The sequence below is a fragment of the Oreochromis niloticus genome, linkage group LG4 (genome assembly GCF_001858045.2).
Source record: "Oreochromis niloticus isolate F11D_XX linkage group LG4, O_niloticus_UMD_NMBU, whole genome shotgun sequence".
NCBI classification, from domain to species: domain Eukaryota; kingdom Metazoa; phylum Chordata; class Actinopteri; order Cichliformes; family Cichlidae; genus Oreochromis; species Oreochromis niloticus.
Window position 1 is genome coordinate 25,863,570 of NC_031969.2, and position 18,371 is coordinate 25,881,940.

Sequence of the window (18,371 nt, forward strand, 5' to 3'; positions counted from 1 at the left end):
ACAGGGCAAGAGGTGGGGTACACCCTGGACTAGCTGCCAATTTGACGCAGGGCTAACCTCTTTCGTATTTCATAAAAAATTAAAATACTTGAGATAAGTCCAAAAAATGCTGCTTACACATTTGTACGGGAGGACTTTGTTTTTCCTTCTTTCCTATCACATTAATCATCTTGCTGCTCCTCTGTTTTATCCTCTGACGCATGGGAGTTAGAAACTGCTACATCTATAAATTAAAAAAAAAAAAAAAGCAAAAAAAGCAGCAAAGTGCTGAATAAGGGAAGATGCATCAATATTAACAATCTCATAATGGATCCGTCACAGTTTATTTCTCTGCAGATCCAGTGTTTTCAGTGCATTTCGTTGTTTTGGTTTTTTTCCCCTTAAATGTTAAAGGGCCTCATGTTCAGTCAAGTAAATTTACACTGTAATCCTCCCTACACCCGAGTACAAGATCTACTTCTTTGACCACTGATGACCTCCATCCCAAGGGAGAGAGGCACTGCACCATTATTTTTCATCGATCAGCTGCACAAATGAGGATCAATCGAGAGACACCTGATAATGAATCACAAAGGCAAGGAAAAGTACGTGTCTGTTTAAGGTTAAAAAGGTTGTATGCGTCCAGTACATATAACACGTGAACTTGCATTTCTATATAGTCTTTTCCACCATAGACATATGCATATGTAACATTAAGGGTCCCTTGCGTTTTGCTGGTGTGCAGAAGTCACAGAAGGTGCTCAGCAGCGTGCCTGTACATAAGGCTGGTATTTTGAATCCTGACCATCCACCCACACAGTCACACTCGCCAAAGAAAACAGAGTTCACCAGCGACTACACCTTTCTAAAAGACTAGTCATCTCTAGCCTTTCATATCGCCATGGAAACACAGAGCTGGTCCACTTGATTGGCAGTGGATTAACACTGAGGCCAAGAACATTTTCACATTGGTAAAGAGCAAGATGAAGCTTATTTAACGTGAATAAAGTATTTCATATATACTAACTGAATTACAATAAACAGATAGATTTCTGACACATGTTAATGATGTTTTTTTGTTTTCATTCCTCTCGTTGAGGTTTTCATATATGAGCAGTCATTCTGATCCAGCTTAAGAGGCTCTTTCTGCCAAATGTGGAGGTGTCAACAATAAAAGGGAAAAAAAAACCACTCTGTTATTAGAAAAGTCCTTGATCATAATCATATTTTGGTAAAAGTACAAAAATATAGCCAGTAAAATGTGGAGATCTGGCTGTCTTCAAAGGGTCATATTTGATCAGAGGGGTTTTCAGATGGCTCATGTGGAAGAAAAGAAAGAATATCAAGCAACTGCTTTTCTTTCTTTTTTAAAATTTCTCTAATCTTTTGCTTGAAACTCAAGTAGTTATTTAATATAAAACTTAGAAAAGATTTCTGAAAAACATCTTTTGAGAGAAATTGCATCTCTATTTGAACTTAGAGCATAATGAGATGTACTAGGATACTGCTGATTTTAAGTGGTCACATGAAAGTTTGGGAACCACTGGTTTACTATTTAATAATGCATTATTTCTGATTTGTTTACATCACAGTCCAGTTAAATTATTCAGTGTATCACTCCAAAAATATGTTTAAGGGTGCAGTAAAGTAAATCATAATATTAAGTATAATAATAAGTGTGATTTGATGCTTCAGCTTAAAGAACTAAGGTACCCCTGTAACTCTGGGAATTAGGTAAATGTAGGCTATAACAGTTATTGTCCTGCACAGCATAACATAAATTCAACGCACCCCTTTATATTAGATGTTCAGTTTAAACCAAGGATGTCAAACTCATTTTATGTCATGGACCAGATACAGCCCACTTTAATCTAATGTGGATGCACTGATGAAACTTCAATTTCTGTCAGTGTAAAATATTTAACTGCACATGTAATGAGATATCTTAATACGACACAAAATAAGAACAATTTCAACTTTGTGTCTCAGTTTTTCTACATGGTAAAGAAATGCTGCTGTAGTAATCTGTCCACATGACTCTTTAGGCTTAGATTGTAAGAAGTGATGTATAAAATTACAGAAATCTGTAATTGAATTACTTTGGTGTATTGTGAATGGCCACTAGAGAGGCTTTAAGGGTAGGAAAAGCTGTAAAACCTGCTAAAATACAGTTCAAAATTCTAAAACTTTATGCTCTCTTTCACATTTTGCAAAACCATCCAGCGGACGGATTGAGGTCTTTGCGGCCGATTCTCGCCCCCGGGCCTTATGCTTGACACCCCTGGTTTGAGCAACTGTGTTTTTTAACACATTAAGTAACACTTGTTACAGGACTGCTGGGCTCCTTGTCTCAGTTCCCAGATTATCCCTGGCTTCCCAGCTTTAATGTCTAACCAAGTATTTGTGGCCTAAGGTAAGTGTTTTGTGCAAGCATATTGCATAATGAAGGGTTAGCAAAGCTAGCTGGACAACTGTGAGGTTAATAAATTAATTTAAAAAAAACCCACCCCGAGTTTACAATAAAGACAAGACACTTTTGTTAAAATAAAATAAAGTTAATTTTATTTAATGTTTGTTTTTGCTCCAAGTGAACCGAGATCTGTAAGCTCGATAAAAATTGCTATCTAGCTAGCTATGAATGTAATATGAGTCTCTTACTGTGAACCAGTATTTCATGATCTCCAGAAATATTGTCCCCATGTACTTAATGGCTTTTATGATCCGGGTGTTTTATTGGCTTTTGAAATTTAGGGCTTGGATTTTGATTTCTATCCTTTCTTCTGGGTTTTGGTTTCTTATTGTTGTTTATTGAGAAAGTTTGGTTTCATGATTTTTCTCTAGAGTTCTATTCCTCTTATGTTCTGTGTATATTTTCTGTTATTAGCTTATCTGTTCCCTCTGTGTGGTCCTTCAGTGTAATTCATTCTGTTAAGTTCTAGTCTCTGGGTTCCTCTAGTTCCATTATTGTTTTTTTTCTGTTTTATTTTGGTACTCATTTTTCTCCTGTGTTCTGCATGTGTTTTTATTTCCCCTGTGCATTATTCTAATTAGTTTCACCTGTGCCGCATTTCCACAGCAGTGACTCATTCCCCTGGTTAGCCCTGGTTTTGTGTGTATAGCCGTTTCTGTGTGTATATGTAGTCCTGTCATTGCTTTGATCTCACTCTCTCTTTGGTCACTTGTGCGATTCTCTCTGTGTCCTTGAGGACTTTCTGTGTCTTTGCTTTTTGGACATAATCTTTTCCTTTGTGGACCTTTTTTTTTTTAAAATTTAATCCTGCTTGTCTCCTGAGTCTGCAATTGGGACCTTATCATGCAAATCCTGACAAGCACAAGACTTAGTATTTTGCTACTGGTTATGGTTTTTGTGATTTATTTATTTTGCCGAAAGTTTTTTCCCTAAATTCTTCAACCTTTGAATTGTACTACAGTGACAGTGTGTGCTACCTTAGAGACATAATTATCTGTGGTCTTTCACACAATTCAGTTGATGAAAATCATTTTTTGTTAAATTTTAAATTATTTGATTCATTTGCACAACCACAGTTGGGACTCAAGGTGCCCTGCATAGCTTTACTCTATTTCAGAGAAAGCCTTTTTAATTAAGCTCATAGGAGTTGATATCAGAATCTCTGAGGATAATTGGCATCGATGTCTTGTGTTACGAACTGTGGAAGGTGTTTCAGCAACAATATCTGGTGTCCAGGTGTGTCCCCCTAGGCTTTTATCCCTGCGTGTCGGATGTCTTCCAGTCCAGTTGGAGGTTTTCCTCTTCTTCTAAAGCAGATTGCTGCTTTGCTCAGCAGCCTCCCATAGTGACTTGATGGCTTTTCAGAAGGCCTGTTCACAAACCCTGATTCTCTTCGGGAGCCTTGTTGTTAATGTGGCCAAAAATGCTCTGCATTCCACATCTACTGTACAGGGAACACCTCGGTACAACAGCCACGTTTTTCTGCCTTGGCTACTTTGTCTGTCTATTTTAGCCTTTTGTGTTTGTATGCTTCACCCACTGCATCCTCCCATGGTGCCACTTCTGCAAGGTTGACCACAAGATCAGGATCTGAGTAGTAGTTAAATAACAATAGACACAAAGTCCACTGCAAATGCCGATAGACTATAAATTGCAATTAACCAGGTGTGTGAAAATAATTAAAAAGGCCAAATATGTTTTGCAAATCCATACTGATGTTTTGTTTTGTTTTTCTGGGCAAAAATATCTCAAAAATGGGTCTTTTCATAGTGAAGGTTGCTGATCCCTGGCCTTTGTTGGCATTTTTGCACAGCAGAAATCACACAACCATCTAGCAAGCAGTTATAAAAAGCACAGTGAGATTGAAAAGGTCAGTATGAAACATACATTAAAATCCACCCATTTTCTTCCAGGCATATCCCGAACAGGTCGCCAGTTTATTACGGGGCTAACACAGAGAGGCAGACAACCATTCACCGACAGCCAATTTAGAATCACCAGTGACCCTCCCATGCACATCTTTGGACTGTGCGAGGAAAACAAAGGACCTGGAGAGTATGCAAACTTCACACAGAATTTGCTCTTGGATCTTCTTGCTATGAGGTAACTCTGCTAACCAGAGGTTCACCATGCAGCATTACACTCACACTGAGTTACTTAACAGGCCACTGTCAGTTGGGACAAATTGTTTTTTAAATCAGTTTCTTCTGCATGTTGGCACATTATGTCTCTGACTAGATGATCTTGATGAATATATAAAATGTTGCCCAGATCTAAGCCAAATTTTAATGAGCTCTTTCCTTGGTCATGCTCGACCTTTGTGCCAAGTGTCATAAATTTGACCTGATAGTTTTTGGATATTCTTGCTGACAAAATGAAGAGAGATGAAAGGCAGTGATCACTTACAGTGTGGTATGCAGTGCTTCTTAGTGGAATGATCTGTGTTCTCAGGCTCTGTGTCCAGTGCAGGACTTTGGCAGGCATTTATTATCTTTCTTTGTGACTTGGCTCACTAAATGTGGCTAATTTTCTCCAGCGGGCATTGTTCTTTATTGTTCCCTCAGGAAGAGTCTTTTAGCACCAGTAGCACTGCTGGATTTGTGCAATGTTTAAAATGGTTTAATGATAAATGCTTATTGTAGAATTGGTTCACTATGTATTCAAGGTTCATGGCAGATGAAGAAAAGTGATATTCATTACTGTAGACATTAATCTCTAGACCTTACCTCTTACCTGTTATCCTTGGACCTCGAGGTTCCTACTTTCTGCTCTGATAGCTCTGAATGTATAGTGCCTTTGGGTATTGCTTTGAAGGTTGCAATGAGGCATATGCAGGTTTCTTGCTTAGTACACATACTGTAAATGCAAATGAAGCGTTTACATGATTGCAGTGACATGTTTTTGTCTTTCTTGTACAGTAAGAAAACCTGTGTTCACTGCCTTCTAAAGTTGTCTTATATTTTTGCATCCAAGTCACGCTGTCATTGACATTCCTCCCCAGCCCCTCCTCTAATAACCTCAGATGGCCAGTTTCCACTGAAGCGAGGGCAGATCTATTGTGCCACAGAATGTGCTGAAGGGTTTCTGGGTCGATGAGCTCGCACAGCTGAGATGGAGAGAAGGAAAGAGGACAGCCAGAACAAACTGGGTTTCCTTAAACTCCTTCGGGACAACTGACAATTTCTTCTAAGAACATGAATGTGAAACTTGGAAAATGAAAAGCCGCATCATTTTTAGACTAAGTGCCTTGATAATTCTTTCTGCAATATGGTCAGCTGCAGAGCCAACATTAGAACCGCAGCTGTCGCTTTATTAGAAAACAGTGGCACAGGGTGCTCATTGTCTCCTCGGAGCTACTTGCTCAGCAAGTTACATCTCTGCATATGAACAGCTTCCTGCTCAGTGAAATATACAAGCCCTGAGGCAAAACACCAGCTTGACCCAATCTTTAGCATTATTTTCTTAAATGTAGTAGACAGAAAGTGTTGTAAGGATTTCCACAAATTATGCACATGACAGCAATTATCTCATTATGTCAAGTGCAGTATCTTTTTGCTTAATTAGACCCATTGAAAAATACAGTCACACAGCAAAACACTGATGTTTCCACCTGAAAACTACCACTAACGAAGTAAAAGAGTAATAAAACACATTCAGATTTTATATGAAAATCAGAAAATCCTAGAAGCATTCCTACTGCACTCCCTGCTTTACATCTACATTACCTACAATATGAGACATGCAGCTTTTTAATTCCACTTGTTAAATTGCAGCTATGCACCACGATTGCAATCTCACATTTGCTGTTAGAAGGCCTTGATATGAAATGGTCTCTGAAGAAATTGTGCCTGTATGGTTAGCTAGCTTTGCAAGTATTGGTGTGAACGCTTTGTTCGGCTGATAAAGAGGAGCAGCCACAATCCTGTGTGAAAAGCCAATCCCTAATCTGACCGTCCTTCACAGGTTCTAACACCTGCGGTCCATGATGCTGTAGAACACATTACAGAGCTGAGTTATTTTCTCATATTTGTTGACTCTGAAACTCTGACAGGCTGCTGCTGACTAAATTAAACAGGGTTGCCTTCCTTCTGTACAGAGATTTGCAGATGTGTGTGTGAAAGAGAGGCAATGCTCTGCAGGAAAGCAGAAAAAAGTCATCATCAAAGCAGTTTTTTGAATTTATTGTACGAGAATATTTATTTATAATTGTTTTTTAAAACGTGATAGCATTTTGTGTTGCTGCATTTTGAGTGTGCTGGTGGAAGGGTGAAGTGGAAGGGAGATTTCATTCTGGCACATTAAGCTGTTTATATTGTTGCTGTGTTTGGATCACCTACTCTGAAGAGGAAAACATGACACTGAGAATATTGTACATATTAATTTCATTTTTAAAAAGTTATATTTTTGTAACTGCTGTGGTTATAGCTACATTTAAGTTTTGAATTCGCTTAGTTTACGTTCATAATTATTCTTTAGGTTTCATGATATAGGGGCAGGGATAGCTCAGTAGGTAGAGTGGTGGCCCCATGATCGGAAGGTTGGGGGTTCAAATCCACTGAACGGCTACCCTGAGGTACCCCTGAGCAAGGTACCGTCCCTACACACTGCTCCCCGGGCGCCCAATGGCTGCCCACTGCTTCACAGAGTGAATGGGTTAAATGCAGAGAGGAATTTCCCCAAGGGGATCAGTAAAGTGTACATTATTATTATTATTTATTATAATGATGATGGCAGTACTTAAAGGCCTCTGATAGGCTTCAAGTAGGCTAGGACCGGTTTGGTTCCTATTTTTGTGAAAATAAGCTTCTGTAAGTGGAATAATAGGTCAATAAAAATAAATATCTGTCTAAGGTGAAATCTATGAAATCTTAAATCCAGTAAGGAATCCCTAAAACCCAAAAGTTCAGACTGCTCTAAATGCTCAGTTTCAAGCTATATTTTTTCCCAATCTCATGTCAGTGAAAGCAGGTGTCTTTGGCAGCACTAGCTGTGAACAGAAGAGCCCCGCCCACCAGTTGTTTACATCTATTTGCAAGGTGCAGCTAATCAGAAGAAAACAACTTTAAAGACAAGGTAAAGGAGCTTAAAGCTGCTTGTTTCAGACAGTTGCTGTGCTTTCTAGTTGGCTGCACAAAGTCCCAGTACAAGATGAATGAAGATTATTTTGAAATGTTTATCATGCAGAAGCTGAACTAGCAGCGAAAAATAAAAATGGAGTTGGAAATGAGCCAAACACTTCTCCTCTCCTTCTCCTAGTAACCCTAGTTCTCCTTTAATATTCCACCAACAAATTTCACAGTGGGTTTTAGGTGCTGCAGTAGCATTGTCTCATATTTGCCTCCTTCCATACGGCCTTCTCAGGTTGAATATTTATAGACCGATATCTTGCCTCAGATATAAAGTAGGAAATCAAATATCTGTACAAAATCTGCTTTAAAGGATCGCCCGTCGCTAGTCATGTCAAGTTGGAAGTTAAATCTTGCTTAGTGGCTCTATAAAGCTAAAAGTAGATAATTAAAAATGTTCTGTGCTGGATTTAGTGTCTACTGGGGAACATAATTCTTACCATCTGCACCGTTATCGACAGCGTGACTGCCGAAAACCGCATTTACTTTTTCCATTTCCAATGTTTAACTTTTCTGAAGAACATTGTATATTATATTTATATATCTTAAAACACACACACACACACACTGGAAGTGTTATGATGACATTTTGATCACTGAAAATAAAACATTTTTCTGTCAGTAAGCTCTTAAACACTTGCACTGTTAAACCTCTCACCTAAGAAAACACACACACTAACACACACAAAAACATACAAAACCTGATAAATATTCACTGTGACAGGGTTAGGCTTCTAGCTGAGGTGGACAGGCTACACAAGGCAGGCTGATGTATCCCTTCTCTGAGCCTGTAAACCAGCTGGACATGACGGACGTTCCAGTGTGCTGTGTAAGCCATGAGCAGGCTGATCATATATTATTCATCACTCTCATCATGAAGAGGCCCTCCATCCTCTTTTATCTCTCCATCTCCTGGCATTTTACTTTCTCTCCGTCTCTCTTTCCCCCACTCTTCACTTCTTAATTCATCAGCACCCATTAGGTACTACAGCAGAGGCTGCTTCACTCTGCCTGACAGCAGTATTCTGGATCTCAATCATCCGTGGCTTATACAATATTTGTCCCCGATTTCACACCCTGTGCCTTCTTCTCTCAGCTACTTTTAACTCATTTTGTCCTCCATCAGGAATACACAAGATTCATCTCAGTATGGATTTTTCCCCCAAACATTCAAGGGTGCTCTTAAATAGCTGAGATAATGTTGGACTTGGGTGATACTTATCAGGACTAAAAATAGTAATAATTTATACAAACATCCAGCAGGGAAGAGCGATGCTGAGGTTGCCCTCCTGTGGCGTCCCTTTCGTCATTCTCACCTGCCGCCGAGCTCCGGTTGCCATAGCAATCCCACTATAACCTCCCCTCTGGCCTTACACAGCTTCATCATTAGCTGATGTTGTCACAAGGATATTTCAAGTGTTCACTCTCTCTCTGTCTCTCTCACCTCCACTGTTTCTTTTTTTTTATTTTCACCCACCTCAGTCCCTCCCCACCTTTCCTGGTACAATAGGTGCTTCAAGCACTTCTATACCGCGCCCCCCCCCCCCCCCCTGCTGGCTCAGCTCAGGAGCCCCATGCAGGACCATCTCCCTGGACTCCCCTTTATTACGATATCATGAGATGCGCCTTAGGCATGTAGCAATGCAGCGTGCCGCCTGTGTCTTTAAGAGGAGAGCGAGAGTATAATGTGTATTCAGTAGGAAATAAGGCATGGAGAGGAAGTGAGAGAGAGTGGGTGAGGGAGTGTGAATTTATCATGGGCAAAATTTGTGCTTCACTCCTAGCTGTGTGCTGAGCATCCCTGCACCGGCATGCACAGTCTCCCAAAGCTGCTGAAGATTACGCCCATCTCTTCCCTCTCTCTCCCTCACGCAAACACACCCAGGCGCTCCCACCCAGCCTCTCCCTTACACACTCGCATACACACACACACGTGCTCGCAATCACACACGCGCAGTGCTGTCAGGAGCGCCGCTGCTGGACCAAAGCCATCTCGCGAAGGAGGTTCCAGTGGAGGGAAGAGAAAGCCAGAGTGAGACAAAGGGAAGGAGGACGGTAGAAGGCGAGGAGCGAATAGGAGCGCGGGGACCGGCACAAGGAAGGAGAGACCCAGCGATTTGTGAAGAACAGAAAGCAAAGAACAGGAGGAGGGGAGGAGGAGAGAGGAAAAAAGAGGAGGGGGAACAGGAAACGCGATCACTTTCAGCTGCAGCGGTCCGTGTCGCAGCATGGGCAATGCACCATCCCAAGGCATGTCAACCTTAATTCTATGCATACTTGTGTGGCAGGTATTTTTTGATTCTGTATGTTGTGCTACCCAACCAGCTGGCTGTCCTCCTGTCACACTCTGTGAAAGCAGGGATGGGGGGTTGGGCTGAGGGCTTGTGGAGAGCGGCGTTGCTTGAGGAGAGTGATGCCGTGAGGTAGCATCGGTTAATGGGCAGTAGGTCAGGAGTGAGGTGCCCCGGGAAAAGGCTTGGGGTGGGAGGGCTGTTGAACGTGGATGGGGTGCTGGAAATACAGGGTGGTGGCACCATGTGTGAGCGCAAGATATGGGAGGGGACCGGTGTAGAGCAGAAGTACCATTACTGAAGCAGGTGGTGCTGGTGGGTGTGAGTCTGTGTGTGTGTATGTGCACATAAGAGAGAGAAGGACTCGAGAGATGTTTGTGTGTAGTTGATTGGAAAGTGTGATTGCGTTGGTGTGTTGGTTGCAGCTGTTGCTGTCAGCCACATGGACAACCTCTGGGAAGTGAAGCACTCCAAAGTGTAGGGGTGTGTGCATGTTGGTGGGTGTGTGTGTATTTGAAAGATGATGAAATGCATACAAAAACAAAGATAAAAAAGACAATTTAGAAAAAATGGTGAACGTAATGATAGCTTAATGAAGGGACTAGGCAGCTCTGCTATCAGTGAATGGGGGATGGTATTGTAAACGGATGATCGGGTGGGTCAGCTCCTTAATGTGATGCTCTTGCTATTTTCTTCAGCCCCTTATCGCTCTTTTTTCATTATTTCGTCTTTTTTTGCGTTATGAAAAAGCAATCGTTGAAAATGATCTTAAAGTCTTCTTTTGAGAAGCAGGCAAATGTATCACCAGTTTGCACTAAATTTCCTCAAGCAAAATACAGTGCGCCTTATTTGTTTGCAGATTGTACACCCCCAAATAAATGAGGTAAAAATACACGATAAAGAGAGAGTATAAAAAGGGTGTGGGATTAAAGTAGGAAGAAATTTAAAAGAATGTACTTGAGGCATGTTGAAACACTCCTGGGATGGCAAAGCTGTCTGACAGGCAGCAGAAGATCCACTCTTAAGATCCAAAGACAGAAAGAAAGGACAGGATAAATGCTCACTTCTCAGAGAGATGGGCAACATGACACAGCTCCGGGAATTCATCCACATTCATTTCCCTTTCTAAGTCCTCATTCGCCCTCACCTTTTCTCCCTCCTTTCTTTCTCCCCTCCTCTTCATCCTCACTTGCCTCTCACCAAGGGACAGTCTGGTAGCTAGTGGTGAGAAGAGCAGGGAGACAAGTGACAGAAGATATGAAAGACGGGGAGAGAATGAAAGGAAACTCGAAAGAAAAGACAAAAAAGGGGTTTGCTCGTAGGTGGACAGGTAAGTTTTGCTTGGGCAGAGGCAACATAATTCTCTTTAAAAGTGCTGAGTACCTTTAATCGGTCATTAGCTGCAGTGATTGTGAGAGCTCAACAGTGGAATAGTAAACCAACTTGTTGGCTTGTGAGCTTATTCTGTGTTTGGTGTTGAATACTGATACCTTCAGCTCGTCTGGTCAGCTTTTGGCTGCTGCTTTTTTGCTTTTTGCTTACAGATGACCTTTGAATAGTTTCATTTTTTCAGGCTGAATTCTTTGTAAGACACGTTCATCTGGCTCTTCAGATGGAGGGAAATAAGTTTGCAGCTTAGGTGAAGGCAGAGGCAAGCTACAATGGCATAAGACCTTTTGCACTGGCCAGAGGTCTGTGTGTGTATATTGGATTTTTGTGCTTTATCGCTATAAAGCTTGGCCTCGGAGCTCTGTGTATAGTCAGTGTCTGTCTTGGAGAGACTGAGATGTATCAGGCTGAATACAAACCCCTGGGTGTTATTATTTCTAAAAGCAGACATTACATTTGACTGAATGTTTGAGCTATTAGGGGTTTTTTTCGTTACACCATCAGCAATTTGGGATAATTTGCTGAAACAAAAGATTTCCAATCACTTACATTACACCTGCAGTGTTCAGGACTGTCATTACTGCTGGTGGTAATTAACAGCACTATTTTATTATAAATCTGGCAAGACCGAACCAATTCAAGTCACCAGCTGGAAAACAATTTCCTAAACCAGGCTTAACTTTCCCAGCTCAACCAGTGAAGAAGTATGGCTCTTACACTTGGTAGTCACACCTCCTGTAACTGCAAATGGAAACATCTTCATAAGCCTATTTCAGAGTTTTTCCAGCTCACACTGCAAGGCTAAACCATAAAGAATAGATTAGCAGAGTCGAGCGTTAAGCCAGTGTTAGCCTGCCGGAGAGCTAACACTTATCGTAATGTTGCCATTGTACAGAGACTGTAGATCCTGGTAGCTTTTTATCTCCATGCTACCCTAGTATGTTCAGCTGAGGGTTATGTCAACACGCATGTCTGTCTATCTTATGATCCTCTGTAAGAGGAGAGCAGGGCCCGCAGTGCCTGAGATGCTGTTTTACTGCTGAAGTAATTCTATAGTTTATCCAAAGAGACACAAGTAACCTGCTGACTGGATGTTACATGTTGTGATTTGCTAGGCATAAATTCAGGCCAGTTCTCTTCGGAACAATAACGGGTAAGGTGTGAGGTAGTGTGGTGACCTCTTTGGCCACATTAGCCGGCTGGATTTTCTTCGATATATAGAGGCTTTGTCTTGACATTGGTGCAGACACGTTGGCGACATTACGACATACTCAGGGCGTCGAGGTAGATAAACTGCAGGAGGATTTATCTGAAAGGATAAACCTGTAAAAAGACAGTAAATTTATGTCATGCATTGACATGAAATTGATGAATTCATGTTTAGATCATGGCGTAATCCTGCTTTTAATGAGAGTTAGGAAAATTCAGGGCAGTTCCAGTTCCAGTAAAGATTTGCATTTGATGGAACAGGTTTTGTTTCGGAACAAGTCACTGAGCTGCTCTGTTTACCATTTTTTCATTTCAATACTGAAAGCAAAGACAGGTGGACTGTACGAGGTCATCTCATTATGCACCTGCCAGATATTTATCTTGCATGCAAGGGCACAATCTACATTGAACCACATTATATCCTGGCCCCTGTTAAATTCTATTTGAGCACGGATCAGATCACAAGTAACATGATTTGTTTTTTTTTCTTTTACCAAAGCATTGCTCTAAGCTTTAAATGCCTGCTATTGACAGCAGCACACTGTGGATGTCACTGTGTTAGTGTACTTGGGCACCTGCTTATTCCCTAGGTCTGTGCCACACAAAGCCCCATGATTCCTGCCTTGTGATTGGCTGACGATGATGCAATGTTTTATGGCAGAGGAGCTGCATGTTTGGAGGGGATTTCTGAAGTAATTGACCCTGCTGGGAATAGCGTAACCAGAGTTGTTCTGATGTTAACGTAAATGTGCTAAACAAAATATTTATATGATATACACACTCCCCACATTCTGGGGCACAACCTCGAGCTGGTAAAATGGGTTGAGCACTTAATGATCGTGCAATGATAAAATCCAGGGCTTCTCTGCCCAAATCTGCAAGCTGTTTAGATTTGCTTCACGCCGTGTCCTCACCACATATGTGCACCCACATGCATATGTTCAAATATGTACTTTGGGATGGATGAAGGATGATGATGACACATGCAGCATTTAGTTATTATATGAGGCAACTGATCGTGCTCAAGCGCTGACATTTGTTCTCTAGTTGATCACTATATAACGAGGAAAAACAACAAAAAATCGTTCACATCTGATTTCGGAATCTTTGCTCAGGTTTCTCACCCTTGTCAAGAATTGCTTTAATGGGAAATGAAGTTGCAAGTCAGAGATCTTTGCGAATCTTTGTGCTGTTACTCCAGGGGGTCTGTTGTTGACGGTATATGATGAGTCTCTCACAGCTGCAGTGGTAAGCACACTAGTAAGCTCTCAAGGTCATTAATGATTCAAGGGTTTAAATATTACATGCATTTATCAAAGGTCCTTGTTTCCGTGCCACAACTGTGTGCGTAGTAGAGTTTGATATCTGTGCATGAGAATGGACACAATAAAATGGGGGTTATACTTATTGCTTTATTCAAGGGTAACTATAAGTATAAAAAATCTGATTGTAGGTTCCTTTAATAATGAGCTTTTCAAGGAGAATTTTAACTAAAAGAAGAGAAGAAAGATGTTAAACATTTATTCTTGCTATGAAGTGTAGGATGTTTAGTTTTCTGAGAGCACACTGGTTACTCTGTTAAATGTTAGACAAAAAAGTAGAACAAATAACTAACTAAAGCAGGTTAAACACACCATGTGTGAATGACATTCTCAGAAAATGGTAAACTCAAATACAACTCAATCAAAAAATTGTATTTCATTTATGATTTTAGTTTTTTAAATTGACGTCAGGTTTTAAAAAATGAAGCTATTTAGCCACCACCGCTGGGTGTGGAGTTAAATATGAAATGCTTGTTGCAAGTGATGTAACAGGTCCAAAATTAAAATACAGTTTCTTTCTTGTTGTTTTTTTCTGTGTGTCATGAAGGTCTTTGTTTCTGCTGTCAGCCACATTAATTAAGCCATACTGCACCACAGAAATTCTTTGTCTCGTCTTGTCTTATATTAGAAATTATTTCTCAGAGACCTATGCAGTAGGATACAGCTTTTATGATGGGAACAGAACAGTACCTTGTTTACCACTTTCCCTCTAAAACATTGCGTGCTGTAGAAGTCTGATCACATATTTTCTCAGCATGAAGACGGCAGTTGTCAATGACTTGCATTACCATTATAAGTCAAAGTAATGACTAGTACATGCCCATGCTACTGTTAGGCCTGTAAGTGGATGATTTCAGTTGCTATGTGATTACTAATCATGCTTTTGTGGATATAAATGTTATTAATGTGAAATAAAAATGATATGATGCTTTTATACATTTTTTGTAGGTGTATAAAGGCTAAAAACAGACCATTTTAGCCCATTTCTGAGTGGTTGCCAGGCAACATGGTGGCGTCATAATGCATGATCATCATGCATAATTCAGCATTTGTGTAAAGTTTCACTGTTGTGAAAGAAAAACGAAACAATGTTTTTAAGGTTTTATAGGTGCATAGATGCTAACACAAAATCATTTTAGACTGTTACTAGGCAACGTGATGATGTCATACAATACTGTCTATAGATTACAGACTGTATATAGCGTGGATGTAGCTTCCATCCGTGTACCTAGCATATACATGTTTTATAAATCTTGGTCATACCATGTTTTGAAACTGAGGATTATCTGTGGTATGCTGATAACTCGTTGGCTAGCAGGTTGTCACAATTCATCAGCCAATGAGAGTCTGGTTTCACAGTCAGAGCTGTGTTATTGGGGGGGGGGTTTCAACTAAGATAGCATTGCTTAACTTGACGCTTTAAAATGGCACTTCGGAAACAACAGGGTGTCAAGCAACCAACCATGAACCAGGTTTGATTGCTTGACCTTGAAAAATCTTGGAGGAGTTTGTGGCAAAGTAAAAAAAACATAGATTTTGAGTTGTTCTCTTTAAAAAACAAACAAACAAACAAAAATACTCAAAGTGCACCTATATGAAAATCTATATTCAACTTTCCACCACTTTCCTCTTACTTTAAAACGAATACAGCTCTATAATTGTCCTCCAGCTGCTGTCAGTTGCAGGGTATAATCACCTCCTGTCAGCTGGTAAAGTCTGTACACTAATCAAGTTGAATGGTGCTACTCCTACTCAGCCTTCTCTCTAGCTGCAAATGTGCTTGCAGCTACTTTCTTGTAATTCCAAAAAGAGCAGAAAGTGAGTAAAATTCCTCCACAGCAGCTTGTACAACATGATCCTGAAGCGATTGCACTGTGAGTCCAAGAGGGCAATATTTACTTCATTATTCTCGAGATCCCCGCCCTCCCCCCCTCACAGAGCTCTAGTTGGTCCACAGTGATCTGTTGAAAAAGTTGTACTGCCCTAATGTGCCCTTAAAAGCTACAGCCTGTGAGTCATAAAAACAACTTGTCGTATATTAAGGTGTTCTGTAGTGAGACATAACAATATGGTCTCTAAATCAAAAGTAGCTTTCTGCTGACTCTTTTAGAGACAGAGTGGTACAGAGCTACTTTGTGCTGCGGCAGGAGAAAGCAGTGGTGTTGTGATGGCAAGGTAATGAGAATACAGCATCTTGGCATATTAGCAATGCAAGCAAAAAAAAAGAGGGAGGTTTGTTGGCTATTTAACAATATATTGGTCGATTTAAAATGTGCAATCCTGGTAATTACAATACGTCTCAACAGCATTTGAAAGCAACATCTGTTTTCTGCAGCAGTGACAGTTGGTACTGTGGAGATCAATGTGTGAAAAAGTAGGAGATAATGAGATAAATATTCAAATTTGTCGGGGGAAAAAGGAGCTGTTTTATGTCAGAACTCAGCTTTTTTTGTTGCAATGATTAATAGTCACATTTTTTTGGTTTGGGGATCTTCAGTTGTGCAGAAATTAGATATAAAAGGTCACCAGTTGCATCATTGATGGTCAGATCTTATACTGAAATATTCACCCAGTGTGAGGCTGCAGAGTTTCTCCCCTCATCTGCCTCCCAGATTCACTCAGCCTCTGGTGATCAGCACTTTTATGACTGACAGCAAAGCACACTAATCCTGCTGTCAGTATTTTCAGTGTGGTAGTTACGTCTTACTTATTTATTTTCACCCGGTGCATCTTCACTGGATGAAGATATCAACTTATAACAGCTGTCTGTGGCGAACAGAGTTTAAAAAAAAGTTGCGTGTCTGCATGTAAATTTTGATTTTAGCTTTTAATTAGATAAGCTCTGATGTTTCAGATATAATTTTTGTTTGATCTATGAAAACAAAATTCAAGCGTGAAATGGCTGAGCAGAGAGGCTTTAACATTTTTTGCCTCCACCATGTTACAGCTATCATTTACAATTTAGCCTTTGATTTAAGACGAGTCTATCAGAGCCAGGTTTCTTTTTCGGTCCATTATTGGACAGAAAATGCAACTAGTGCAAGGTGTGTGAATCAAATTCTCTTAGCTTTATTGACAGCATCCGAGGTGCTAATTCAGCTGTTACTGAGGTTGTAAGTTTAGTGGCGATATTGCACTGATCTCATTAATGAAATGAATATTTTTTCCCAGTAATTTTAGTAAAACATCCCAAACACCTCCAAGTTATGCAACAGTACTGGAGACTACTACATCAATTATATTCATTTAATTTGACACTGAGTATATATACACCCATCTGCCACTTTGTTAAATACACCTGTAAAACTGCTCATTAATGGAAATATCTAACTAGTCAATGTCATGGCAGAAAGCCAGTGCATTTAGGCATGTAGACATGGTCAACATGAGCCACTGAAGTTCACACTAACACCTGCACAGGCTCTCCAAAATTGGACAGTAGATTGAAAAAACATTGCCTGGTCTGATTATTCTCCAATTCTTGTGCTATAGTGGTTTCAGAATTTACCATAAAAAAAAAGTTGATGCAATCTGCCTTGCATCAATGACTCAGGCTGCTGATGGTGGTGTAATTGTATGAGGGATATTTTCTTGGCACACTTTGAGCCCCTTAAAACCAACTGAGTGTCGTTTAAAGACCACAGCCTCCCTCACAACATGACAATGAGTTCACTGTACTCAAATGTCCTCCACAGTCCGCTCAACCACATTTGGAATGTAGTGGAACAGGAAATTCACATCATGGATGTGCAGGAAAATCTGCAGCAACTGTGCGATGCTATCATGTGCTATCAGTATAAACCAAAATCTCTGAAGAATGTATCCAGCACCCTGCTGAATCTGTGCCATGAAGAATTAAAGCAGTTCTGAAGGCAAAAGGTGGTTCAACTCTATATCAGTGAGATATACCTAATAAAGTGTAAATGTTCTATTGTAAAAGTTTGGACTTGTTTACCTGTTAAAATATTGCTTATCTGAATACTTTTTGTCTGAAAACATCACCACAAACCTGATTTTGTTCTGTAGGTTTTTGCCTTTTTTCTCTTTAATGCGGCAAAAAATAAACAAGAAACTACTGATAAGCTTTGTTTACCAGGAGGTTATTTCGTGCATGCATCTGCACCTTCTTGTTTCTCCACACCTGCAAAAACCAAACGTGTTCTCTGCCTGTGGAACAAAGAGGTCTGATAGCTGCACGAGCCTCACCTGGTGTTTTGCGGTCCCTGAAATAGCAGCATGTATATGCTCGGTTTTTAATATTCAGTGGAAATGGGGCACGTTGTGTCAGGTTCAAATGCATCTGCTTCTCCCCTGCATGGGACAGCAATAGCCTAAACATACGAGATGCAGATTATATTGCACCGTTCTTCTTCCCACAAGGTTGTGTCTTGTTATGTAGACATATTTTTGTGGTCGTTATTAAACATTTATGACCAGGTGAATGCTTAAAAGGGCTCAGAGCGTTTTGAGCTGAATCACTTACGAACAAGTCAGCTGCTAGGGTGTAGGGTGAGACTGCTCTAACTTACATTTCAGATACCTGTGGGCTAAAGATTCATTTCTGGAATCTGTGTTACTTCACAGA

The 18,371-nt window shown here is 40.4% G+C and overlaps 1 protein-coding gene and 1 long non-coding RNA gene across 11 annotated transcripts in view; both read left to right on the top strand.

Annotated features, from left to right (window-relative positions):
* Positions 1–3,083: 3,083 nt before the first annotated feature.
* Positions 3,084–6,803, top strand: LOC112846618 (uncharacterized). The gene is made up of 3 exons (XR_003219671.1): positions 3,084–4,114; positions 4,363–4,552; positions 5,451–6,803. It is a non-coding gene; the product is annotated as an uncharacterized LOC112846618 (long non-coding RNA).
* A 2,515-nt stretch (positions 6,804–9,318) lies between these two features.
* The window catches only part of srcin1a (SRC kinase signaling inhibitor 1a), a 109,718-nt gene continuing 100,665 nt past the window's right edge, over positions 9,319–18,371 (top strand). For 3 of the 10 annotated variants that reach the window (XM_025906373.1, XM_025906374.1, XM_025906376.1), the window contains exon 1: positions 10,928–11,196. In XM_025906373.1, coding sequence (XP_025762158.1) covers positions 11,124–11,196 — 73 coding nt within the window. In that variant the 5' untranslated portion in view covers positions 10,928–11,123. Of the gene's footprint in view, positions 9,826–10,926; positions 11,197–18,371 lie in introns of those variants that run through there. The other 7 variants (XM_025906378.1, XM_025906379.1, XM_025906380.1 and 4 more) reach the window with 5 other exon arrangements.